This window comes from Sprattus sprattus (genome assembly GCF_963457725.1).
Source record: "Sprattus sprattus genome assembly, chromosome: 17".
Lineage (NCBI taxonomy): Eukaryota > Metazoa > Chordata > Actinopteri > Clupeiformes > Clupeidae > Sprattus > Sprattus sprattus.
The window spans coordinates 27147777-27171599 of NC_137915.1; the positions used below are offsets into that span (position 1 = coordinate 27147777).

Here is a 23823-nt window from a genome sequence, read left to right on the forward strand (position 1 = left end):
AAGGGCAGCTAACCACCGATGACCCGTGGCATTCAACTTGGCTGATGAAAGCACATACGTGAGGGGATTGTTGTCTGTTCTCACATTAAATCGAACCCCATACAAATAATCGTGGAACTTATCAACTATGGCCCATTTCAGGGCGAGAAATTCCAGCTGGTGGACTGGGTAGTTGCGCTCTGCATTACTCAGCTTACGACTTGCAAATGCCACTGGACGCAAACCCTCAGGGTATTGTTGATTGAGTACTGCACCCAATCCGTCGAAACTTGCATCGACATGCAGTATGTAAAGCTTTGAGGGGTCCCCAAACGCTAAAACAGGAGCATGGGTAAGACAGTGGATGATCTTGTTAAAGGCTGCTGAGCATTCCGAAGACCAACGATCTGAGAATGGCTCAGACTTCCGGAAATAGGTGGTCCCTTTGCGGTGACTTTTAGTCTTTTGGGTAGGCATGTATCCCCTTGTAAGGTCTGTCAGAGGGCTGATGATGGCAGAATAGTTCGCGATGAAGCGTCGATAGTACCCACAGAATCCTAGGAAGGACTGTAGGGACTTGAGGTCAGTAGGCTGCTTCCACTTTGCAACTGCCCTTATCTTTTCAGGATCTGTGGCTATGCCATCCGCAGACACAATATGGCCAACATACTTAACCTGTGGTTGGCAGAACTGGCATTTATCTAACGAGATTTTCAGGCCATATTCTTCCAACCGATCTAGCACTTTGAACAAGCGCTCTTCATGCTCCTCCAAGGAATGGCTAAAAATGATAATGTCATCAAGGTATACTAAGCACTGCAGCAGATTCATGTCTCCTACCGCTTTCTCCATCAACCTTTGGAATGTGGCGGGAGCTCCAGTAATCCCTTGAGGCATGCGCTCAAATTGGTAAAATCCCAATGGACAAATAAAGGCAGTTTTCTCTTTGTCTTCATTTGCCATCTTGATTTGGTAATAACCACTTCGCAAATCTATCACCGTAAACCACCTGCTCCCATTCAGACTATCCAACGCATCATCTATTCTTGGCACAGTGTATTGGTCTGGAACAGTCCTTGCATTCAGTGTACGGTAGTCGATACACATTCGGATTTTCCCACTCTTCTTTCTGGCCACTACAATGGGTGAGGCAAATGGGCTGCGGGATTCTTTGATAACTCCGGCGGCCAGTAGGTCCTGCAGGTGCCGTCGTAGATCATCAAGGTCCCCTGGTGCCAGGCGTCTAGAACGTTCTCGAAATGGCCTTGTGTCATTCATTCTAATGCGATGTTCGACTCCCGGCGCCAAGCCCACGTCCCATTCATCCACTGAGAACACTGCAGTACGTTGAGATAGCTTTTCTGCTAGTCTGCTCCGCCAGGCCTCTGGTATTGGTGAGTCTCCAAAACTGAACCGGTTGGGGTCAATTGGACTGGATGGTGGACAGTTCTTCCGAATCTCTGTAACAATATCGGCTCTTTGAATCCTGGCAATAACGGCACCCTTTGGTATGGATTTCATTTTCAATGATTCATTCCGCAACAGTACGGATACATTACCACTGTCTAGGTCAGCTGGTAGAAACACACAAGGTGATAAAGCCACTCCCATTGGAAGTTGTGCCGGGGCGTCTACCAGCAACACTCCAGGGCTATAAGCTTCTCTCACTGTAGCTTTACATATGGCCTGCCGTTCCCCACCCGGGGGGATAGTGAGAGGCCCTGGTCCAGCCCACTTTACTTGGCCCACTTCATCCTCAGCCCAGTCAGAATAAATGCCTCTCAATGCAGATTGATGTGATTCTGCTTGCACTCTCAATGTCTGGGCTCTGTTGTTAGAGACAGAGGTTTGTTTCTTAGTGGGTATGCAATGAAACCTTCTGGCATTGGTTCCTATAATCACAGGCGCTTGATCTGGTCCACATGGATCAGGGCACACCAATGCCAGGACTGTCTTTGTTCCTGCCTCTTCCCCATCATCCAAAAAAGACACTTCCATTACAATATACCCTTTATAAGGGTATGAAGACTGGCTCAGTCCCCAGAGTGATAAACTAGATATGGGGTGTATGGGAAGATGAGATAGGTATTTACTGTACCAACTCTCAAAGACCAGGGTGACAGTTGAGCCACTGTCCATCAGAACTGAGCAGGGCTGCCCTTCAATGATGGTTCTACCTATAGAGGGCTCCCCAACTAGACCAGCCGGAATGACGGTGGGTCCCAAAGACTGTGCATCATTTTTCTTTATGCTCACATCTCCTCTTTTGGGGTCTCGGTTTCCACTTTGTAGTTTCTTCAGTGACCGGATCAACTTGGTTTTAACTTTTTCTGCATTTTCAGGGGCTGAGCAGCGGGGAGCTACATGTCCATCTTCCCCACAGTGGTAGCAGAAAAACTCTTCATTAGGGACTTGCCCTGACTCGTATCCTGTGCGACCGGCTCGGTTCCTACCTGCCCCGTCCACTCCGTCTTCTGTGTTCCTCCTTTCTCTCTCTTTCAGCGGCCGTGGGCTTCGTTGGTTCACAGTCATCACTTGCATTTGAGCTTTCAATTCGAACACTTCTTTCTGTAAATTCCGCACATCACTCTCAGTGACAGTAGAATGTGCCTGGCTAAATGCTGTGGACTCTATATGTGGTGGGGAATTCTTCTTCTGCTTGGCAGTGAGTGCTGACACACAAGCTCTAAGTTCTTCTAGTTCTGATTTTAAAGAGTCCATTTCAGGAGTGACCCGATCATCATCTGTGGTGCGCACTTGCCTCACAGTTGTTTTTATAGCACTTGGCTTTTGTCGCACAGACTGCTGCTGTTCCTCTTCACGTATCTCGTTCAAGAGCTGTAGGAACGATGGGGGATAGTCCTTCCTTTCTCGTAGCCGTAGCTGCAAAAGCATGAGATCTGAGTGAACTGCTCCACGCAAAAGCTGCTCTACGCGGATACGGTCTCGTTGCCGTGGCAATATTCCATCACGGCGGACCACTTTGTTAAGCTGACGCTCTATTCTTCTCAAAAAATCAGACAGCTGTTCCCCAGTATTCTGTCTCATCAATCTAAAGGCAAAGTACAGCTCTTCCCCGGACTCTGAACAGCCGAATGCTCTTTCCATGGCATCAAGATAGTCGTGAGGGGAAGCATCTGGATCCGTTGACCTTACTGCCCGTGCTATCTCAAAAGCTGGCCCCCTTAAGCTCTCAATTATCCTCTTCCGTTTTTCTTTGTCTGAGCAATCACATTCCTCTACCATAAGATGAGCCTGCTCCCACCAGGTTTCAAGACTTTCTTCACCAGACGGTGTTGGAACAATGCCAGAAAAAGCTCGCAAACGTTTAAAAGCATTTCCGTCCTGTGCTGGCCGCATGGACTTCCGAAAAAACTCCCCCATGGCTCTTATGAGAGAATCTGTCGAACTTGATGGCTCTTCAGACACAGGCCGACCCGGGTCAGGATGTGGAGCACTTCTTACCCCACATAAAGGCCATGGCTGCCCACCCTTGACTGGTACAACTTCAGATGGAATGGTGTCTATGTTCACTCTCTCTTTGCATTCACAGTATGCAGTAAAATGTCCAGTGGCTGGTTCGAAAAGCTTCATCCTCACTTTAACTCGCCCCAGCACCTTTATAGTTGCAATGGTCTTCTCAATATCCTCCACTTCAACATCTTCGGGTATATTGGCAACCTCAATAACATGTTCTGGGTCCAGTCCCTCACCCTTGCACCAGTTAAGGATCATTGACATATTTATTTATTTATGTTTCTTTTTTTTTTCTTTTTTTTTTATAGTTTGTTTGCTACCCTCCACTCACCTTTTAATTACAGTATTTTTGTGTACTGACTTACTTTTGCTTGCTTTAGGTTTTAAAATAAGACAAACATGAACTAAATCTATTCAGGTGATATTTGTAAGGTAATCAATACTAACTAAATCCCAGCGATGCCTCCATTTATGTAGCCCTTTAGTCAATTCCCTGTTTAGACCTGGCTGTTACCTGAGTTCCTTTTAGCCACCTGAGTAATGTTTACTTATTGTAGTGAGTGGAGTCCAAAACACATTTACAATTATTTACAACAAATTTATTTAACCAAAATAGTCATGTATTTGAAACAAAAAAAGATTCAATAGCACAAATAAGCTTTGTCTATTTTTAGGCTATTTAAACTATATTGAAGAAAAGGTGATATGATGATAATACCAATCTCGCTAATCAATGAACTGCAATAAAACAGTAACTCACCTTTAAACTACATTATCCATAGAAGAGCTAATAATAAGCTGCACCAAATAGTCAAGGGTCAAAACTCTCCCTAGTATAACCTAAACTTTAGTTACTGTAATAAAGTTAGTCAGGGACATACAGATATAAAAGAAAAATACAAAAGCCGGCATGGAAAACAACAAATAAAATGATCAGTTCCCACCCCGTTGCAGGCCTGTTACCAGTTCTTTTGTGCCCAATAAGGGCTACTCACGACCATAACGCGATTGCACCGTTGGTATTGCCTCCAGTCTGTCTGTCTGCAATCCCACGTTGTTAGGCGGCAATCGTTTCTGCCAAACTGGTTGTCCCACGTAGCTGAATGGAACTGCTAACGTTCCTGGTAGCTAGCAGCGCTATTCAGTGGCGTGGCTCCCACGTAGGCTGCCTCAAAGGAACCACGAGTGTCCTGGTTACTCGGGTGCTATTTGAGCAGCACGTTCTCTTCAAATGGCGGCGGTGCACCGTACTACCAACACTACTCCTCTACTGTATTAGCTAGCACTAGCTATAGATTACAATGCAAAGCAAGCTAGCTAGCATTACAAACAGAACATACAATAATGTGCCCTTTCGTTGGCTGAATAAAACAATAAAGCCTAGAACTAAAAGTGTCTCAACCTTTTAACTACTACTGTCGTAGTCTTCTTAAATTCACTATTTTTCTTACTGTTACCTCGACGCAGTCGGTATCGTCTCAACTCTCCTATCACTCTTATTCAGAACTCTCTCCTCTCACGTCTCTTTTTTTTAAGATACCGCCTCTCAACCAATAGGGAGTCACCATTCGTGAGTGATGGAAATAACCACCAACTACTGACCATTTCACCTAACTCACCTGTTAGATTGACTATTTTTACTTATAACTTGAACTTTGCAAACCTTTAATCGCTAAACCATATCCTATTGTTTTATCAAAAGTAATTTAAGTAGCATCTGTACACTTTAGGTATAACATCATTAATATTAAAGCACTACAATAACCTCAGGTTATACCAGGGCTTCAATTACAAAAGTTACACCGAGTAAACAAAATGATAACAAGATCATGTGGAGAGATTGTTCTCCTTCAGTCAATGTTAGCTCGTGTTAGCAATTGACCCATAGCAGGGGCGGAGTGGGACACAATATTCTGACTGCACCGGCCCACAACGTGCCCAACCCATCCCCTCCACCTCCCATATATCAACTTCACAAACAATTATTGTTAGATTTAGTGTTGATGTGTGGGTGACAGACATGTGTATTTGTATATGTACATTTATGGAAATACGGAACCAATCGCGTCCCGTATTGGCTCAAATTTCCCATGAGCCCTTGCTCCGACCATTGTACGTAAATTTATGAGCAAAAAATAATAATTTAAACGCTGCCAATTTATATTTGTGGTCATGAAAGTAATGTAGCGTCTGAATAAAAAGAATTACATCAATATAGGAGGCTAAACAAAAACAGTAGGCTAGATTAATGAGAGTGAGTTTAACACCCACCATGAGTGAAATATAGAGAGACAAAAAGTGGTTTAAATATTGGTTGGACCATTACGATGAGTAACTCTGAAAATTCACAGTGCTCCCGATGGCCACTCCGCCACTGACCCATAGTGCTAGCCCACACACAGTCATTGTTGCGCACCCATTGGAATACTCGTGTAGCTACATTCTAAACACACTGGTGTGTCCGTACGCTTTTACGGAAAATCAGCGGCCGTCACACCATTGTGTCCGTACGTTCTTAAAGGTTAAGACTTACAATACTCTGCATCGTTCGTGTAGCACATTTCAGATCAAACCGAGTCATTATAAACATATAAAAAGTTGTGTAGATAGCTTTATTCATGTAAAATATTCCTCGCTTCAAGCAGCCATGTTTTTTTTGAAAATTCCCGAGCTGGTTTCGCTGTGTGCTCTGGGATAGCCCTTGGAGGAGCAAGTAAGGTCTCCGATCATCTTAAAACCAAGGGGTATCTAGCCCTCAATCTTATCCCTTAATCTTGATCAAATTGGGTATTGAGACACCACTAGCTCTCACATGAACGCGCAACTTCAAGGGTAAGGGGGAAGATAAGGGGCAAGGGGAAGTATTGAGATTGGGCCTAATTCTAGTACAGGAGAGACTTTTCAATAATTTAAAACCTGAGGTGTATATATCGGCATCGGCAATCGGCCAAAATGAGCTTGTAAATATCGGCATATCGGATATCTGCTAAAATTCAATATTGTGCATCCCTAACTGGTTTGTCTCAACCAATGTTCAATGGATTACCAACCTCCTCTGTTTTCTTCCCAGGAGTCAGAAGCCTCTATTCCGTCTGTCCAGGCCTTCATCCAGCGCTGTAAGTCCACTTGGAGACAAACCCGGAGTCCACTCCGGTTCCCACTCATGCGAGTGGCCGATCAACAAAGGGTCAAGGCACCTCACTACCGGAGGGGGCAGAGAGTCTGGCTCTCCACCAAAGACCTTCCGCTAAAGGTAGACTCCTGGAAACTGGTTCCTCTGTTCATCGGACCTTGCTTAGTAGAACGGGTCCTCGGTCCTTCGGCAGTCCGCCTGAGATTACCTTCATCCCTTCGCCGGATACATCCTACCTTCCATGTCTCACGGATCAAGCCTGTCTGCTGCAGTCCCCTATGTCCACTGGCTGTGGTCCCTCCTCTCCTGTATCATCGACGAGGCCCCTGCCTTCACAGTCAGGAAGTTTATGAATGTCTGGGGACGAGGGCTCCAGTTGTTGGTCGATTGGGAGGGCTACGGTCCAGAGGAGCGCTCCTGGGTGCCTTCACCTCTGTTCCAGGATAAGAACCTCGTCCAGGATTTCCGCCGTCAGCACCCCAACCATCCCGCTCTGGCGTCAAAAGGCGCACGTTGAGGGGAGGGTACTGTCAGTACTCGGACTCTGTCTTGTCTGATTCTGTGTTTGACATGTCCTGTGTTTTAGTTTTGGTAGCCATGTGCCTTTGTTGCGGTAGCTATGCGCTACCATGTGCTCCGCCCCTTGTCCTGTCTCAGCTCACTCACATTGTTGGGTTGGAATGCGTTGATGCGTCAGGGTTAACGCATCCCCATTCACTTTGAATGGGGTGACGTCATCCTTTGCCGAACTGAATTGTGGCTCCGTTTGGTTCGCGTGCGTTGCGTTTCATGCTTTGCTTGCGGCAAGAGTTGAAGAATGTTGAACTTTTCGAGAGGCAATACATGCGTCAGCCAATCATATTGCCTTTCATGCATAACTGACAGCACAGGCGCTAGCCAATGAAATCCCGTATATGCTCACGTCTACAGAGCGGCAAACTCAAAAAAAAAAAAAGATGGCTGCCAAACTCCGTAAATGGTCGTATTTGTACCTACAAGTTGGTTGTTTGACTTTTTTTTGGTTAGATTTTTTTTAAGTTACAGAGAAATAGACACTGTACAATGTAAAAAAAACCTATATTGTAACTGAAAAATACGTATCATAGGATTTGCGAGGTGTCTGAGCACCCTATGTAATGATAGCATGCTACTACTCACAGGGTAAAAGCTTGCTAGTGACGTGATTGGTTTGTTGACCTGTCAATCTCACTATAACGTCTCCGGTATCAACAGAACCCCACGCGCCAGACTCCTCCTCCACCTTCCGTTGGATCAACGCATTCAAACGCAACAATGTGAGTGAGCTGTCTTTGTTCCGTTTATCGCCTGTTCTGCTCCTCACCTGTTCCCAATGATTACCCATTCTCTGTCTTGCCTCATGTTCCCTGTCAGATTTTCCCAACTGGTGAGCTAACCTGTTCTGTGAGTTGTCTGTTTTTTGAAGAAATAACTTTTATTTTAGTTTTAGTTTTTGAGTTAGTTTTCGAATCTGCTCTTTCCTGCCTGTTTTCGTGTACCCTGTTTATTTGTTTGACTCTTTGGATATCTTCTGTGCTTCTGACGTTTGTGGAATAAATCCTTCTTCTACCGATCCGCGCTTGGGTCCTCCTTTGAATCCCTGACAACGTGAGGATCAGTCAAGAGGAGATGGAGAGAAACATGAGGATCAGTCAAGATGTGTGGCAAATATTTGTATTGTGTGCATTGACCTTATGGATGTCTGTGATGAGCATCTTCACCATATCCAAGATGACAAGAACAAGAATTCTTGATAACAAGAATTAAAATCTCTCCCTCTTACACACACGCAATATCCTCTTTGAATGACCATAAAGTTTGTATATCTCTGAAAAAACTCAAAAGTTCTTACAGTTATTAACTCTGTTAATGGATATTATGTATTTGCATTATGTGTATTGTATTGTGTAATTAATGGTGAGCATCCATAGCTTGGATCCACTACAGAGCTCTGTGTGTTCTTTTCTTTCCCCACCATGTTTGTTTATAAACTGCTGACTTGGTGATCAATAAGCACTGTAAAACTCCTGAATTAAAGTAATACTTTGCAACTATTTGACCCTTTTTTAGGATAGCTCTCCATACAACTCAAGTGACATGGTAACCCAAGCCTCATCCATCTCGAGCTCAGTAATGGATCCAGGATAGGTGCCAAAAGCATGTTTGCAGGACGAAGATCAAAGTCACTGCTCCATACCTGTAAACCCTTTTTGAAACCGGATGTAACAGGCTTTAACCCAGGTAGCATAGAAAATAGAAGAATAGAATAGAATTTAAGATGGCCCTGGCAGTAGCTGGAGAAAAGAAAGTAGTCACAGACTGCGTGACAGAAAATGACTAAGTAATTGTGCTGGACACCTAAATCATTACAAAGACAACAGTAGGATGTAGCAATAACATAATGTCATGAGTATACAAGTGCTGGGCCCTGGGCTAAGATAATCAGTCTAGCTCGCCAAATGAGATAATCTAGCTCGCTAAATGAGAACAGGCTATACCGGTCTGGCGACGGGCGCTAAACTACTTAATAGTCAAGTTAATGTGTCCCAGGCTAAACTTGTCAGCTAAATTGCGCGTGCACGTCCTGCTTCAAAAGGCAGGAAAGGTCGATCACCAATCTGATTTTAACGGTACAATAGTCTAAACTCAAAGAAAAAGACTCATTTTTATCTCCGCTAAGGCAGGATATGACCATGAACGCGTTATGAAGAATTCAAGACCATAATCATGTCAAAATACAACACTGCCGCCGCTGCGACAGCAATATAAGAAACTGTCTATAGGCTGTCTAACACGTGATATCTTTTCCATTGTTGAATATGTGACTTTGGTGCAGTGGTTAGAGCTCATAGTTTGCATGCAACAGATCGCTGGTTCGACCCCCTTCGCCTCCGTACTAATTGTAGTTTTACATCTCCTTGTAAATCGCTTTGAATAAATGTAAATGTATTAATAAGAAATTCAATAAATTGAAGCAATGAAAATATATTGTGTGTATGTCTCTCTTCGTATCATGCATCCACCTTAATCATTTTCTACAAAAATGATATGCTATGGTGTAGTAGGCAGAGTACTTCATTCACTACCTTGCAATGATGTAAGTTGCATTTGTTGATGACGTATGGTTAATAACATCGTCATTGTAGAAGGGACATGATAAAATCAAGATCTTAGGTAGGTAAAACAACTTTCGCCGATATCTCCGTAAGGGAGATGGGTTATGTGCTCAAATTTCCTGGGATCAAAGACGTTATGCATCCACTCGCAAAAAAGCGCAATACATTCAATGTTCGTCTGGTGTTTGCAATGAAAGACTCGAGAAGGTCTTATTCCTTGTCGGCTGAATCGGTAGCGCTCATACAAGAACTGTGGGATCCCTCCTTTTGCCGGGGGGTGTGGCAAACTTAATCCAGGTACTCTTATTTTAGCCTGCCCTGGAGCAGGTTTGTGCTAAGCGATATGTTACTATGGTAATTTATCAGAAGTTGCTTCGCCGAACCCGATAAAGGGGCGTTCTCTTTTTTTAGCCTGGAATCTGGCTTGCTAAACCGCTTAGCGAGCTACGCCGAACAGTACCCTGGCATACCTAGCCTTTTGAGTAACAAAGCCTAGCAGAACTCAATCGTTCTGCCTGCCTTTACGCTTAGCTAAACCACTACAGCATTACAACCAGACATTCTAGGAGGACTTGAAGCATTGCAAGACCCTGGTCATGCCTACTGTCTGTTCCTTACAAGGCCTGTATCTTTCACATTGAAATCATTGGTATACTTTTAGTTTGTTTTCCCCCATAAAGGGGTGTTGCCCTTTCGATGATTCAATGCTTTGTGTGATGTAAGGTTCTTTTGTTTCCTATAGGCCAATCTCTCCTTACTCCTTGAGACTAACTACTAAGACTGAGCCAATCTCTCCTTACTCCCTGAGACTAACGCATGCGGACCTTAAGGAATGTATCGTTTCAAGCTGAAAAGCTCCTCAATCAGATACACGTTCTTTTACAAAAGAGTTATCTCTGCATTTTGTGAATCAACATAGAATTGTCCAAGCATGAATTGAAATTAATCCCTAGATTGATATTTTTCCCAGCCCTACCAAGATAATATACAGGGGCATGCCTAGTATGATACAACACACCAGAAAAAAATTGTGATGAGATGAACTTACAACCCAATACAATTAAAACATGGCTGAAGTCATGCTACTATAGACCAGGTTTTATACACACAAATGAAATCGCTGCTCTGTATCATGGGCAGCCATCACCATACATGTAAACATGCCAACACAGCACGGATTTGCTACAGATCATTCTCAGGCACGAAGTTATTGCTGGCATTTCTTTAATAAATTCTGGCAAGGGAAAAAGTATAAAAACAGACACTGGTTACTCATCTCTTTTTGATCTTGGTTGAATGTCTTTCAATTGTAGAAGAGATCTAGACGAGAGCTGGTGGGTGTGGTTTCAAAGAAACACCTGATTTCCAAGGTCATTCAGTAGCTCTCCATACATTCAGTCAGCCAAGTGCTACTGGTCTCTACAGTCTAATTGAAATCCTCCGGTGAAGAATCAGAAGTGTTTGTGTTTAAAATGATCTTCAACCAAATGAAAATTAACTTCATGGTCTAACCCATACCTACAATGATACTTCCAACTTCATTCAGTAGTTCAAAACTTTTTTTAATACAGTTGTCCCTATGGGAGTGCAGGTGAAAGAAGCCATCTTTAGCCGTAAAGGTTCTGTTAACTTTCAAACACAATTGTCGATTACAAAACCAAACTAAATAAAACATGTATGAGTAGGAAAAGCTAACCCTCAAAAGATGCCCTGGGAGTTTTCCTATTACATAGGAGCATAATGTCTTAAAACACCTCCTTAATATAATTAAGAGTCCAGTAAACATATGGAGGCTAGTCCGCATCTTTGCATATTCATTTCCTCTCGTGGGTCATGGTCACACCTGAACAGTGAATTTAACTGAATGTAACTGAATTTGGGCTTCGACTGCAGGTCAGAAAGGAGGCCCCCGTCCTCTCAGTGCTGCAGCACTCATGTGAGGGGTGAATCCATGGGGCAGATGCAGGGCTACGGACTGAGAGGGGGATCCCCACGCTTGGCCAGGGTGTGATGAGGTTGGAGGAGGGTAGAGGGGAGCAGCATCCTTCCCTCCAATGGTGTGGTTGTAGAGATGGAGGCTGGAGGAGCCCTCCACAGGCATGGGGCTGTTGCTGTATTCAAACCGGTGGTCCTTATCACCGCTGAACACCATGCTGTTGGGGTTATTACCACCGCCACCCCCCCCTGACCCAGCTGTGGCAACTCCTGGAACTCCAGCAGATAAGGACTCCTGGGGCCCTGCTGTACCTGTAGCAGTGGCCTCTTGTTTATGGACACTACATGACGCCTCCCTTAGGGTATGAGAAGCCATTTCTCCACTCATCATATGACTGCGGTAGCTATCCCCGAAACTGGAAGAGGGGAAGTGGGGAAGCGGCCGCCCGGGGAAATCGCCTCCATAGCCAGGACCCTCCACAGTCAGAGGAGGGTAAGCAGGCATGTGACACTGTTTGATCTCAGAGCTTTGTCGATAGTCCAGATCTTCACAATGAGGGGGTGGCTCGGGTGGCTCTGGAGGTCTCTGGTCCGGGGGTAAGATGGGCAGAGACTCCAGCGGTCTGGAAGAAGACGGTACTTCACTTCCATCAGATACTGCAAAAGAAAACATTAGTTAGCCAAGGGACCCAAGAAATGCTTGAGCAAAAACTACATTGAGACGTGCTTAACTGAACCATACAACTGTTCATGTTCCAACAGAGATTGCAATACAACATGTTTATGTGATGTGTTCCAAAGGTTGACAGTTAATCCACACTACTAGGAAGTTCATGGTTGAACTTGCTGGCTTGTTTCATGAAATCGCTGCATTTGGGGATATATGTCTTTAATAGTAACACAGCAGTCAAATATGCAAATTATTAACATGTTACATACAAAACACTGAAAGCACACAAAACTTTATATAGACTTCAATGTATAAACCGCGGTTAAAAGTCTGGACATTACGGTAGACTGAAGGAAATGTACAAATTCTGTTGATTCATAATTCTATTTTGGGGGTCTAATAGAATTGATTTACATGCTTCAATGTGCAAAAAACTAATATTTGTTCTCATTCTGTACATCTCTTTTCACACTCTGTTAGAGGTGCTGTGTCTTTGCTCCCTCTGGTGGGCACTTTGGGCTTTGGAACTTTGCAGAACATTTACACGCTTAAAAAGCTTTTCGAAAACTGATTGTTCAAATCCTTGATTGTGATTGGCTAAAAGCTGATGTAAAATCCAGCATTACCTTACAATTTGACCTCATAACATTCTATGATAGCATTCCATATTACTGCGCAGCGTATTCATATAGCGCATTTCATACACAGTGTTCCATCTAGCTGTTGCGTTGCTTCAAGGGTTGTGTGGCAACGATTTATTTAGGAACAATTTTTTTTTGTGGTGGAAGAATGACGGTTTATCATTAAACTATTGTTTCTTAAAATTGAATTCTCTTTATTTATGAAACCAAATCAAATATTTGTAGTAACAGTTTTAGAAAAGCAATAAGCCCCGCAAGTCCGTGGTTTGCGCTGATTTTAGAACAGGTAAGGGGGTTTTAGGAACTCCGCTTCGCGTCGTGCCTAACAACTCCCCTTACCTGTTCTAAAATCAGCGCAAACCACGGCCTCTTGGGGCTTATTGCTTAATTTAACACTGAGGTCAACTGTGTTTAAGCTAACGCCAGCAGCGATTTAACATAGCTACAGCTCAACAGAAAGTTAAGGATATGTTTAATCGAGAGGGGTTGAATTGAGACAAAACCTTAACAATAATCCACTTAGAACTAGTATTGTCCATTTAGACAATATTTATAAGGAGAATTCACCTGGAGAAACAGGGCTGGGTTTGGTAAGCTGGCTGGCTTTGGATGGGGGCAACCGAGGCGTCACTGCTGACCCAAATGGAACTCCTTTTGGCAGGTCAGTCCCCTCCCCTCCAGGATTGGTGTTGAGGCCTTCTCCATCCGCCTGTAGCTGAGCCTGCTGCACCTTCAGCAGTTGAGCCAGAAACATAGTGACAGCTGTCTGGGTGGCAGCTGCTTCGGTGGCCTCTCCCCCGTCCATTTTGTGCTCAGCAGGGAGTGGTGACGGAGGTCTTGGCAGGGGTGGGGTACGGGGCACACTCACACCTGGCAGTTGGGAAGAGAGAGGCTGGGAGGCATTTAAGACTTTGGGAGTCTGAGAGGCAGGTAGAGGGGGAGCGAAGGTCTCAGAGGGGTTATCTTGCTCCACAGGTCCTGGAGGAGGAGCTCTGCTCAACTGCTGCAGAGTTTCCAGGTTCATCTTGGAGTCCATGGCGTGGGGAGGTTGAGCAGAGGCTGATGCTGTGGCTGGGTTATTCTTGGATTGAAGCAAATTGAACAGTACAGCCAACTGCTCCTGCGTCAGCTGTGGGCTTCCAGCTTTTGGGTCTGAGAGACAAAGAAAAAAGTGAAAAACAATCCTTAGAACAAAAACAAATAACAAACAAATACATACATACATAGATGTATATGACCAGTTTTGACAAACATCAGGTTTAACTTAAAAGTGCAAGACCAGTGGGGTAACCATAGTAACTCTGTTAAGCCAGGAATTCTATGGTTTGAATCTTTAACTTGAAGGGGATTTAGCAAAGCATAGCACTGGATAAAGTAATAGTAATAATAGTCACAGGATAACAGTATAGCACATCGATTTGCCTGCACTGTAATAGCGAGGTTGATTTGCAGAATTATTTCACCATGAAGACAAAATAGCACATCCTTGATTTTTAAGTATGTGGAAGTTGGTTACTGGCACTTAGGCTTCCCTAACGGTAATGTAAGTTTTTTTTACTGTTATCGAAGATATGTTCTTTAATGGAACGTTAAAAACATTTGCTGAAGGGTTAAAAGTGGGTGCATTCCAACAATACAGTGCCACCTTGAGGTCAATGAGTCATTTTCTTTGCCTGAGTAGAAGGTGGGATTTGCAACCCACCTGACAAAATTTGGCATTTCTAGACCTTAGTGTTTTAGCTGCACAAAGGGTTTTCAGGGACAAAAATAACAAATATCTAATTTAACTGCAAGGAATTACGAATGGCAAGTGTGGCCCAAAAGAAATTGGTGATATAGCCGTGTTTCAATTATATCGTCCCTTAGTAATGAATGATGAAACATGAATAAGCATACAAAATCTCATGATGATTGGTCACTGACAAAGTCTGCTAAAATTTGATTGGCCGTTGGTGGTCATTTTGATGAGTGAGCCAGTTGGACATATTGGCAAATCTTCGGTCAAATATAAAAATTTCCTTTATAGATGACTACGTCCGTCTTACCTGGAAGAGCAGTGGTGGCCAGACCTTTGTGTACCCCAGGTACAGGGAAGCCCTGTGGGGTGTTACTGCGGCTATCATCCAAGCCCAGTTCTTTGCGTGGAGCTTTGGGGACCATGAGCTCCTCTGGGATCTGCTTCTGCCTGCGCCGCTTCTTGCTCCACAGTTCATGGCAATCCTGCCACAAAGGTAGACTAAGGGGATTTGAAGGGGGGGGGAGTTACCATGGGAACGATGGAGGCTAATTAAAAATGGAATGGAATTACACTAGACAACAACAGATATGATGTACAGTTTATGAAGTAAGAGGAGACTGTGCCATGAATTGCTTTTAAAAAGATTAAAAGACTACATAACATTACTTTAAATCAAAGTAAAACAGGGGCACACTTACTCAGGAGGGGGCATCTTGGCTGGGTTTACGTCTTTAAGGAATTCACTTCTTAGGGCCTGTTCTGCTGTGCAGCGCTTGCTGGGGTCGAGGGCCAACATGTGATCAAACAGGTCCAGGGCTGTTGAAGGGATGCTAACGAAAACATGAACTCTCACGTGAGTACAAACATGGGTAGAGGAGCATGATATGGTCTGGATTTTTAGTTCTTGAATTATTAAGTTTTTGTTGGGTATAAAAAAACAATCCTCTACGAAACGTTGTGTTACATGTCTTAACTCACAAAGAAAATTCCTCTCTCAGTCGACGACGGTACTGTTTCTTTGGTTTCATCGTGTTGAAGTATGGTAGCTTGATGACATCGGGCCACACAGCTGGGCAAGGGCTGCCACATATTCGACTACAAAAAAGAGACAAAATTTAAGAGAAATTAATTTCTTCTCTTGCAAAGTATGAATATTGAATATTTATGAGTATCCATCAGGCAACAAAAAGAGACAAAACGCATTCCCTGACTTGGGTTTGATACATCGTAGGCCATACAGTGGTTTGGGCACCCCTAAACAAAACATGTATTTTGCCGATTTTTATTTTAAAGTGAAACAAATAGTACTTATGGTGTGTGGCAAAGTTCCACTTTGAAGTCTCAAAACATAACAGAATGGAGCCAAATGTCGCTTCTGCCGGCTTCAATTCAACCCTGCTGTTCATCATTTGTAGCTTAATTTAAGGGTCCGTGAAGCAAAGCTGCTGGAACACTTGTAATTGTTCTAAATGTTCAGGGATTCAGGCCATGAAGCTGCTGGAACCTTATTGCCTCTGCTCTCTATGCTAAAAATGTTTGTGCAGAAATCACCATAAGGCAACTCATAACTCATTTTCTCTTTTCAAAACAGACTTCAACCATCCTGCATGTGGACTGAGTTTGTGACCTGACCATCTGAGAGCTCTTAAACCTTCTTTCTCCACTGAAGCTTACACTCAAAAATACCACAATTCGTCTAGTAGCATCTAGGACACAAAAGTTCTCATTCTTCTCTGCGGTTAGACCTTGGTGGATCCTGCCTCCCTCTCTCTCTGTTACTACCGAATCTAACGCACCAGCTGTGGCCGTTCATCTGATTTTAAAGGAGTTTGGTGACAACATTCAGAAAAAAACCTGTTGCGGACAAAAGGTTGTTGAGGGAATTCTGACCAGAGGAGGTTCTTCCATTGAGGAAACAGAGGAAGAACCTCCCCAAACTTTTTGAGAAATGTATTTTTGTAATTGAACTGACTAAACTCCTTTAAAAATGCAGTTTGATATCAGTATTTAATACTATGCATATTATAATTTGTTTCCCTGAGTTAAAATAACATTAGCACCCCCTATCGTAACAAGAAATTACTGCACGGAGGACGTCCTCCCTTTGGCTCCCATTGAGATCAATGGAATCTGTCTCTGATACTGGCGATTCGTGGGGCTCATTCACTTACATTGCCCAGGGAAGGAAAGACCTCCCTAGCGTCTGAGTCTGCGCCAACATCGCTTAACCAATAAACAACGGATTTGGCGTTGGAGGGAGGGGATTAGACATTAATACCGAAAGAAGTTTCCCTCTTCAACCATTCTGCAGAAGGATATTATCGATAACTCGTCACCCTTAAAGATTGTTGTAGAAAGATTGCAAATAAAGAGGATGTGCAATGGAGAACAAAGATATTGTTCATGTGTTATTGAACAAACCGTTTCATTCATTGAGCTACAGAGAGAAGGTTAGTATCAAAACAACAGGGAAACCTGTTCCAAAAATCCAAGTCACTAAACCCATTGGTTAAACCGCTGCCGTATGCTTACTGGTATGCGAAATACTTATAGCTCACTGGTACCAGAAAAAAAAACAATCGGCTGTACTGTATTGTTCGTTCGTTCATACGCCTATTGTTAGTCTGACTGCTCACGTTCAGCTGACATTCTGGATGGAAATTGTTAATGAATGTTTCAGAACGCGATGTGTTTCGTATCTATTCTAATTAGCCTACTTGTCACTTGGGCATTGGCCTCAGAATCAGAATCATCTTTTATCATACTAGGCTACTTTGAGTGATAGATGTAATAATCTGGCATAATTTGAGCAGCACTTATAGGAAGTTTTTGTTTTTGCAATTTTTAGAGAACAAAGGTAATTTACTCAGGGTTTGTACTTTTTCCATAGGCCTATTTGTTTAATATAAGCTTAAAGCATCTGCTAAGACAGACACGTAGCCTAAATATAAAAATATATTTCTGTTTAATACTACATTTAGTCAAAGTCAGTCCACCCCTAAGTGATCAATAAACATTGACCAACATTCTGAAACATCCATTAACATCCGCATTTGCCACAAACAATGTTAGGCTAACAGCTCATGTTAATAGTTCTGAAATAATGTTCTCTTACTTGCTGTTTAATATTGTGGAAAGGATGTTAGTGAATGATTCAGAGCATGATGCATTTTAAATGGCATCACTTTTGGTCTTGTGTCTAAAACAATTGCAGCTGAAAATATCAATCAAGAGTAGGCCTGATTTGACTAATTGGCTCTGCATCCTTTCCTTCTGGCCTTGTCTAGTCCAAAGACATGCTGCCCACCTGCTTTTTAAGTACAATGGTGCCACACTGGTGGCTTTGTATCAATTGTATCCCTGCCTGCTATTTTGTAGTACTGTAGTCCACAAAAACACCCTGAAACAACTTGTATCTCACATACTTATGCCACCAACGGAATAAGCAGGCCAATGGCAACCAGGCGCACAGTCCTTCCTCCCTCACTTTAAAAACCACCAGCCGCCGCTAATTCTGACACACCAAACAGTTTCAAAGTCAATCAAATGTGAAGGCATGGCCTACAATGACTACTGCCAACATCTTCTGATAAAAAAAATAATAATTCCCAAACAACACAGGACCATTCAATTATTTTTGATTGTCATTGCACTTTGGTTCAAGGACCAAACTAACCATGGCTTCTGATATTTAATGAACTGATCTCGGGTATGTGACATTATTTCTTATTTGCCCAGCCTCATTCAAACAATAGGGCACAGGGCTGGAAGGGTGTTCTCTCGCTGAACAAACCAGTGTTGTCATGGTGATGGTGGTTTTAAACGATGAGATTAAACAGACAAGTGACTATGATGATGAATGGTACCTAATGAGTTCCAACTGAGCGAGCTCCTGGTTGGCCTGAAAGATGGGCTTCTTGATGAACAATTCCCCAAGTATGCACCTACATGGTTGCAAAACAGGTCAAGCATAAAGAGCGTTAACAGTAACTATGATCTGTATTAATACATTATAAAACATGGAAGAGAGCCATAACAATTCTAGAGGGTATGTCTTACCCACAACTCCACACATCGATGGCAGGTGTGTATCGTTCCTCCCCAAGCAGAAGTTCTGGAGGTCTGTACCAAAGTGTTATCACCTTGTTGGTATATGGTCGGCTAAGAAAAACAAAGCAAATTAAAGTAATCAACGGTTTCCAACGGTTTCTGCTGGCCATACATGGATAGCAGATACATTTTTTATATTTTTAGCGGATATAAATCATTATAATAATCAGAATCAAAACACAACACACTGCTTTGACACACAGCAACGACAACACAGTAACCCTTTAACAATAACATGTCAAACAGCTTCAGTATTAAAGCCTAGGTTATCCTTATTCCAAGGATTGTAATCAGCAGACAAAAATAACTCTTACCTTTCTTCAGAGTTGTAGAGTCTGGCCAAACCAAAATCAGCCAGTTTAATCTGGCCCCTAAAAGAAACAGAACATTTCATTAAATGTTTTATATCTTAAGATATCTTATTTTATAAAGGGCTTGTAGAAATAAATATAGCTAGATACAGAAGTAACAAAAAGCACATAAATAGGTTATGGTTTTGACAGTTAACATTCAGTAAACTAATCATCTTGTCTGATACCACAAAATGAGTAGTATCTCCATCTCCCTGAGCTATGTTTAACAGGGGTGACATTTTTCCATCTGCACCATGGGGTTTAAAGAGATTAAACATGAGGTTGAGGATTCCTACAACTCTCTTACTTGTTATTGAGAAGGATATTTGAGCACTTTATGTCCCGGTGCAGAAAATTCTTCTTGTGGCAGTAGTCAAGCCCTTCAAGAAGTTGCCTCATGAAGGATTTTATGTGATTCTCATTGAAGTGCACCAAGCCGGACTCCAGAAGCCCCATAAGGTCATGGTCCATGTACTCAAACACTAGATAGAATGCCCCTGTAAAAGGAATCACAAATTAGGGAATTAACACTTTTTCACTCAGTAAGAAGGAAACCTGTCTACTTCTTAGCTTTAGCTGTCTTAGCTTTAACTTCAACATTTAATCATGACCAGGTTACTCTGTGTGTGATAGTCTTTTTAACTTCTTTATGGTAAACAAGGCATTAATAAACCAAACACAGCAGGGAACACATCTAAGTACTGCCAAGAAAGCAGTGAAGAGGTAAACACACACACATTCAGACACACTTCACTGCAAGCTGAAGCCGCATTAATGTTGGGTTATTTACCTTTATCATTTTTAAAGTCAACAGCATCCTCTTTATCGGTGACAATCTCCTTCATGTTGATGATACTCTTGTGGTTCAGTTGACGGAGGATCTTAATTTCCCTTATGGCAGTGATGGGGAAACCTTCCTTCTCGTTGTCTAAACGAACTTTCTTCAGAGCCACCATTTCAGCTGTCACAGAGACCATGAAAGTGTCATGTCACTTCAAGACAAACATGAGAACAAAACCTCTAAAGACTCACACACGGCAAGCGATTCAATGGTCAAATTCGACAGAGGAATTCTGTTTGTTGCAGCTAATGGCTAAGTAACACAGACTACTCGCAATGCGACTGACTGCAGTTTTACAGGCTACTCACCCTCTGTGCTTCCCGTCATAATAAAAAAAGGTAAAAATGGAGGACTGACTGCCTCATTCACTTCAATAAACTCTATTTCATTGTCGGTCGACTGCCATCTGTTGCCGTCGTATCGTATGCTGTGTGTTGACCCTAACATTCAAATCCGTTTTCAGAGATGAATCTGACTACAGCAGCCTCCTACCTGTGTCCTTGTCCTTTGCCTTGTACACTTGTCCATAGGTGCCCTCTCCAGTGATCCCGATGATCTCAAACTTGTCGACACATCGTTTCCCCCAATCAATTTCTGCCTCATTACTCTCTCCAAACCGGGGACCACATATTCTGAGAGAAACAATTACTGTCGATCAACAAAATTCACTGACAATAATAAACAATGAAAATATAACAAAACATGGTGGCTATAGAACATACTTTGGCCTCCTGGCCAGAGACGGGGTCTTTTTGTCATCTGATGGACTGGAAGTAGAAGTGTCCACAGGGAGCACTGGAGGAAGAGGGAGGTCTGAAAGGAGTTGTCTCACTCTCCTCTCTGGTTTCTGTTTTCCTGTGTGTGCCGGTAAGCGCTCCTTCAAGCTGAGAATATAAAACGCAGACATACAAATATATTCAATCCAATCAAAATAACCAATATATATTTGTTCCTAACTTGCTAATAAGCATTACACCAACCTGTTGACCCCATCCACATTGTTCAACAGGAAGGGTGGCAGAGGGAGAGCAGAGCCTGTGCATACTGGTCCTCCGGTTACCTGCTCCTTTTCTTTACTCTGGCCAACCATGGCTTTATTTTTCTCCCTTTGTATGAGCAGATTTTCCTCAGTTTTGGCATTTCTGCTGCTGGCAAGAGGGACCTCTGATGTCCTCTTCTGGGTCTTAGCGAGAGGTGACATAGGGGGAGGTTTGCTAGACATAGGGTTCCTGGAACTCCTCTCCCGATGAGGTGGGGATGAAGGTGGTCGAGACATTTTCGAAGTAGCATGATTGGAAGTGTGGTTGTTTTGAAGAGCAGAGGCTGAGGATGTGGAGCCCTTGATGGATGATGAGGAGGAGCTCTTCGCTCGGGCAGCAACCTCTGCAGCTTTAACTTTCTTCTGTTTGCTGAGCTCAGCTGCCAGACTACTCTTGAATGTCATTGTGCTTGGAGACAAGCTTGAGGGCCTGCTGTGAGAGCGGGTGTGGCGCTGGCGACTCCGGGAACGTGATTTACGTGATGAAGCATATGGGCTTCGGCTGCGAGACTCGGCAGGTCGACGACTAGTGGAATAGAAACGAAAAAGCACAATGTGTTGGTATATGAACAACATCTCCCTATATATCCATCCATCTATAACATCTATCCTATTGTTGATGAACGTTTGGTGTTGAATTAAAAGATTTTAAGGCTGCAGGTAAGAGATGCTTAATATATACCTTTATGGTTAAGCACAGCAAGTCAAGAGTTTCATTATATTGCAATAATAAGATTGTTTGATCTACTTTTAAAATGAAGATTGTATGTGTTCATTTTTTACAAATATACACAACTTGTTTAAATCACAAAGGTTGTTTTTTTACGTAAAACCAGTGGTACTCATTGGAAGCCAGCCTGTCTCCATGGCTTTTCATGGAATGGGAAAATCAACTGGTTAATGTTGTTCACGACTATGTAAAAGTAAGCAATAATATTAAACTAAAATTGTGTAATATTAATACTTGTTTACCTTTTGCCTGGGCTTGGACTTGAAGACCTTCGGTAAGGACTTCCTGATCGTCTAGAAACACTGTAGGGACTGGAGGCAATTTCTCCTTGTTCATATGGGCTATGTCGGCCATAGCTTGGGGATCTCCGCCAACAGTTTGGGCTTGCAGGGGATCGCTTTCTTTTGTTATATCCATACACACCTGGAGACTTTGTAATGTTGTGTGCATCATATGAATCCGCATCTCGACCACCGTATACTGAACCGGGGGAAAGTCTCTTCTCTTCTCTTCTCTTTGATATTGACTGATAGTTAGAGCCTGGGGACTGGTAGCCGAATGAGCCGGACGTCCCGTATGTACTTTCTGTCCTGGACTTCTGTCCTGGACTTCTTCCATAGGCCCGCAGTTCTTCGCATTCTTCTCTATATGCTTGTGGTGTATCCCTGTATGAAGGGGGGTCCTTTTCAGACCGGCTTTTACTTTTATGTCGTTTGGACTCACTTTTACCCAAAGGCCTTTGGGGAAAACTCGACAACGACTTCTTAACATTACTGTTGTCGATCTTTGTGCCGTCTCTGTTGTTTCTCTTCTCAGGTCTGCCTCCAATATCAACTTTGGAGTCTCTTTCATTGTTTGTTGGAGCCTTTCTTCTGTGTTCACTTTCCTGTCTGTTTCTCTCAGATGGATGACGACTTTGTCCATCTCTCTTCAAAAACAATGGGTTGTGCGGTCTTCGTGACCTTCTATCTGGTGAAGTAGGGCCGCTACTGTCTACAAAATCTCCATCACTGAGTAGGTCCTCTGATCTGTTAGCACCGTGTTTGGGCGAGGGGCTCCCCGAGAAGCGCTCTGACTGAGAGCTTACATCGTCGTACTCCACCATAGTCCTTAGCTCCCCGTCTTTTTCAAAATAACATCTACGTTCGCTATTGGGCTCGTGTTGGGTGTGAATGGGCTTTTCTTTCCCATGTTTGTGCCTCTTCCGCCGTGAAGACGATGACCGCCTCTTCTCTCGATGTTTGTTTCGTAAAACGGCACTGCTTACAGGATTACTTTGCCTTGCCTGCCCGGAATTTCTCAGTGCCAACGGGCTCCTTCCTCGGGCCTCCCGAATGACGTCCGAATTAGGCATTTACAACAGACTGTGATAAAATGTATTATATATAGATTGATATCTTTCAAACGACGGTCCCCAATGAACAAAGCGAAACATTTGAAGTGAATTCAGCTGTCATGCTACTGCTAGCAAGCTAGCTAAACACACCAGTAGGTTACAACACGTAATGTTAACGTTACGTATCCATCATCGTATTTACAGTTATAGCAAAACGTTAGTTAGTTCATTGACGTACTTATTTATTTCGGTTTAGTGCTGAGTGACAAACATTATTCCACCTGGTCCAGGCAGTCTTGATTGTCTGCCACCTTGATGTCGTTACCGTCGCAAACTTGGCTAACGTTGGCTAGCACGCTAGTCAATGTTACTGCAATTGGTCTTAATCCACAATAACGTGAAATCCCTTGGTTTTCTTATTATCTGTACCGTAGTGCTCATAGCAACATAATTTGGTCTAATAAATTTCACTTTTCAAAATGAGAGAGGTAAGAAATGTTCGATGACTCTAGACTAAAACTTCTTAGTGTTTGTCCTCACAGACCAACTCATTAAGTAGGAAGTAGTGACTATCTTCTTCTGTCAACTTCAGCAGATTCAACTATGGAAATCATTGTGAAGTCCCTACAATAAAATTAATTTCACTTCATCTAGTTATAGTTCGGCTTAGGCCAGTAACTGCTACAAATAAATTAACTGATATTATT

The 23823-nt window shown here is 43.0% G+C and overlaps 1 protein-coding gene across 1 annotated transcript; it reads right to left on the bottom strand.

Annotated features, from left to right (window-relative positions):
* Nucleotides 1–11031: 11031 nt before the first annotated feature.
* Nucleotides 11032–23483, bottom strand: cdk13 (cyclin dependent kinase 13). Its single transcript, XM_080855652.1, has 14 exons — nucleotides 22023–23483; nucleotides 20992–21576; nucleotides 20734–20895; nucleotides 20504–20643; nucleotides 19961–20131; nucleotides 19478–19667; nucleotides 19132–19188; nucleotides 18767–18868; nucleotides 18574–18651; nucleotides 15686–15802; nucleotides 15406–15537; nucleotides 15015–15205; nucleotides 13537–14121; nucleotides 11032–12315 (listed from the first exon to the last, which is right to left on the bottom strand). The coding sequence occupies exons 1-14, from the start codon at nucleotides 23132–23134 to the stop codon at nucleotides 11618–11620; spliced, it is 4320 nt and encodes a 1439-aa protein (XP_080711778.1). The 5' UTR covers nucleotides 23135–23483; the 3' UTR covers nucleotides 11032–11617.
* Nucleotides 23484–23823: the final 340 nt, after the last annotated feature.

What these genes read in the sequence shown, in the direction of transcription:
- cdk13 (XM_080855652.1), bottom strand. Translation starts at nt 23,134, where the DNA reads ATGCCTAATTCGGACGTCATTCGGGAGGCCCGAGGAAGGAGCCCGTTG. An exon ending in AGTCCAAGCCCAGGCAAAAG is followed by an intron (nt 21,577 to 22,022) that starts GTAAACAAGTAT and finishes CTATTCCACTAG; the next exon opens with TCGTCGACCTGCCGAGTCTC. An exon ending in ATCGATGTGTGGAGTTGTGG is followed by an intron (nt 18,652 to 18,766) that starts GTAAGACATACC and finishes GCAACCATGTAG; the next exon opens with GTGCATACTTGGGGAATTGT.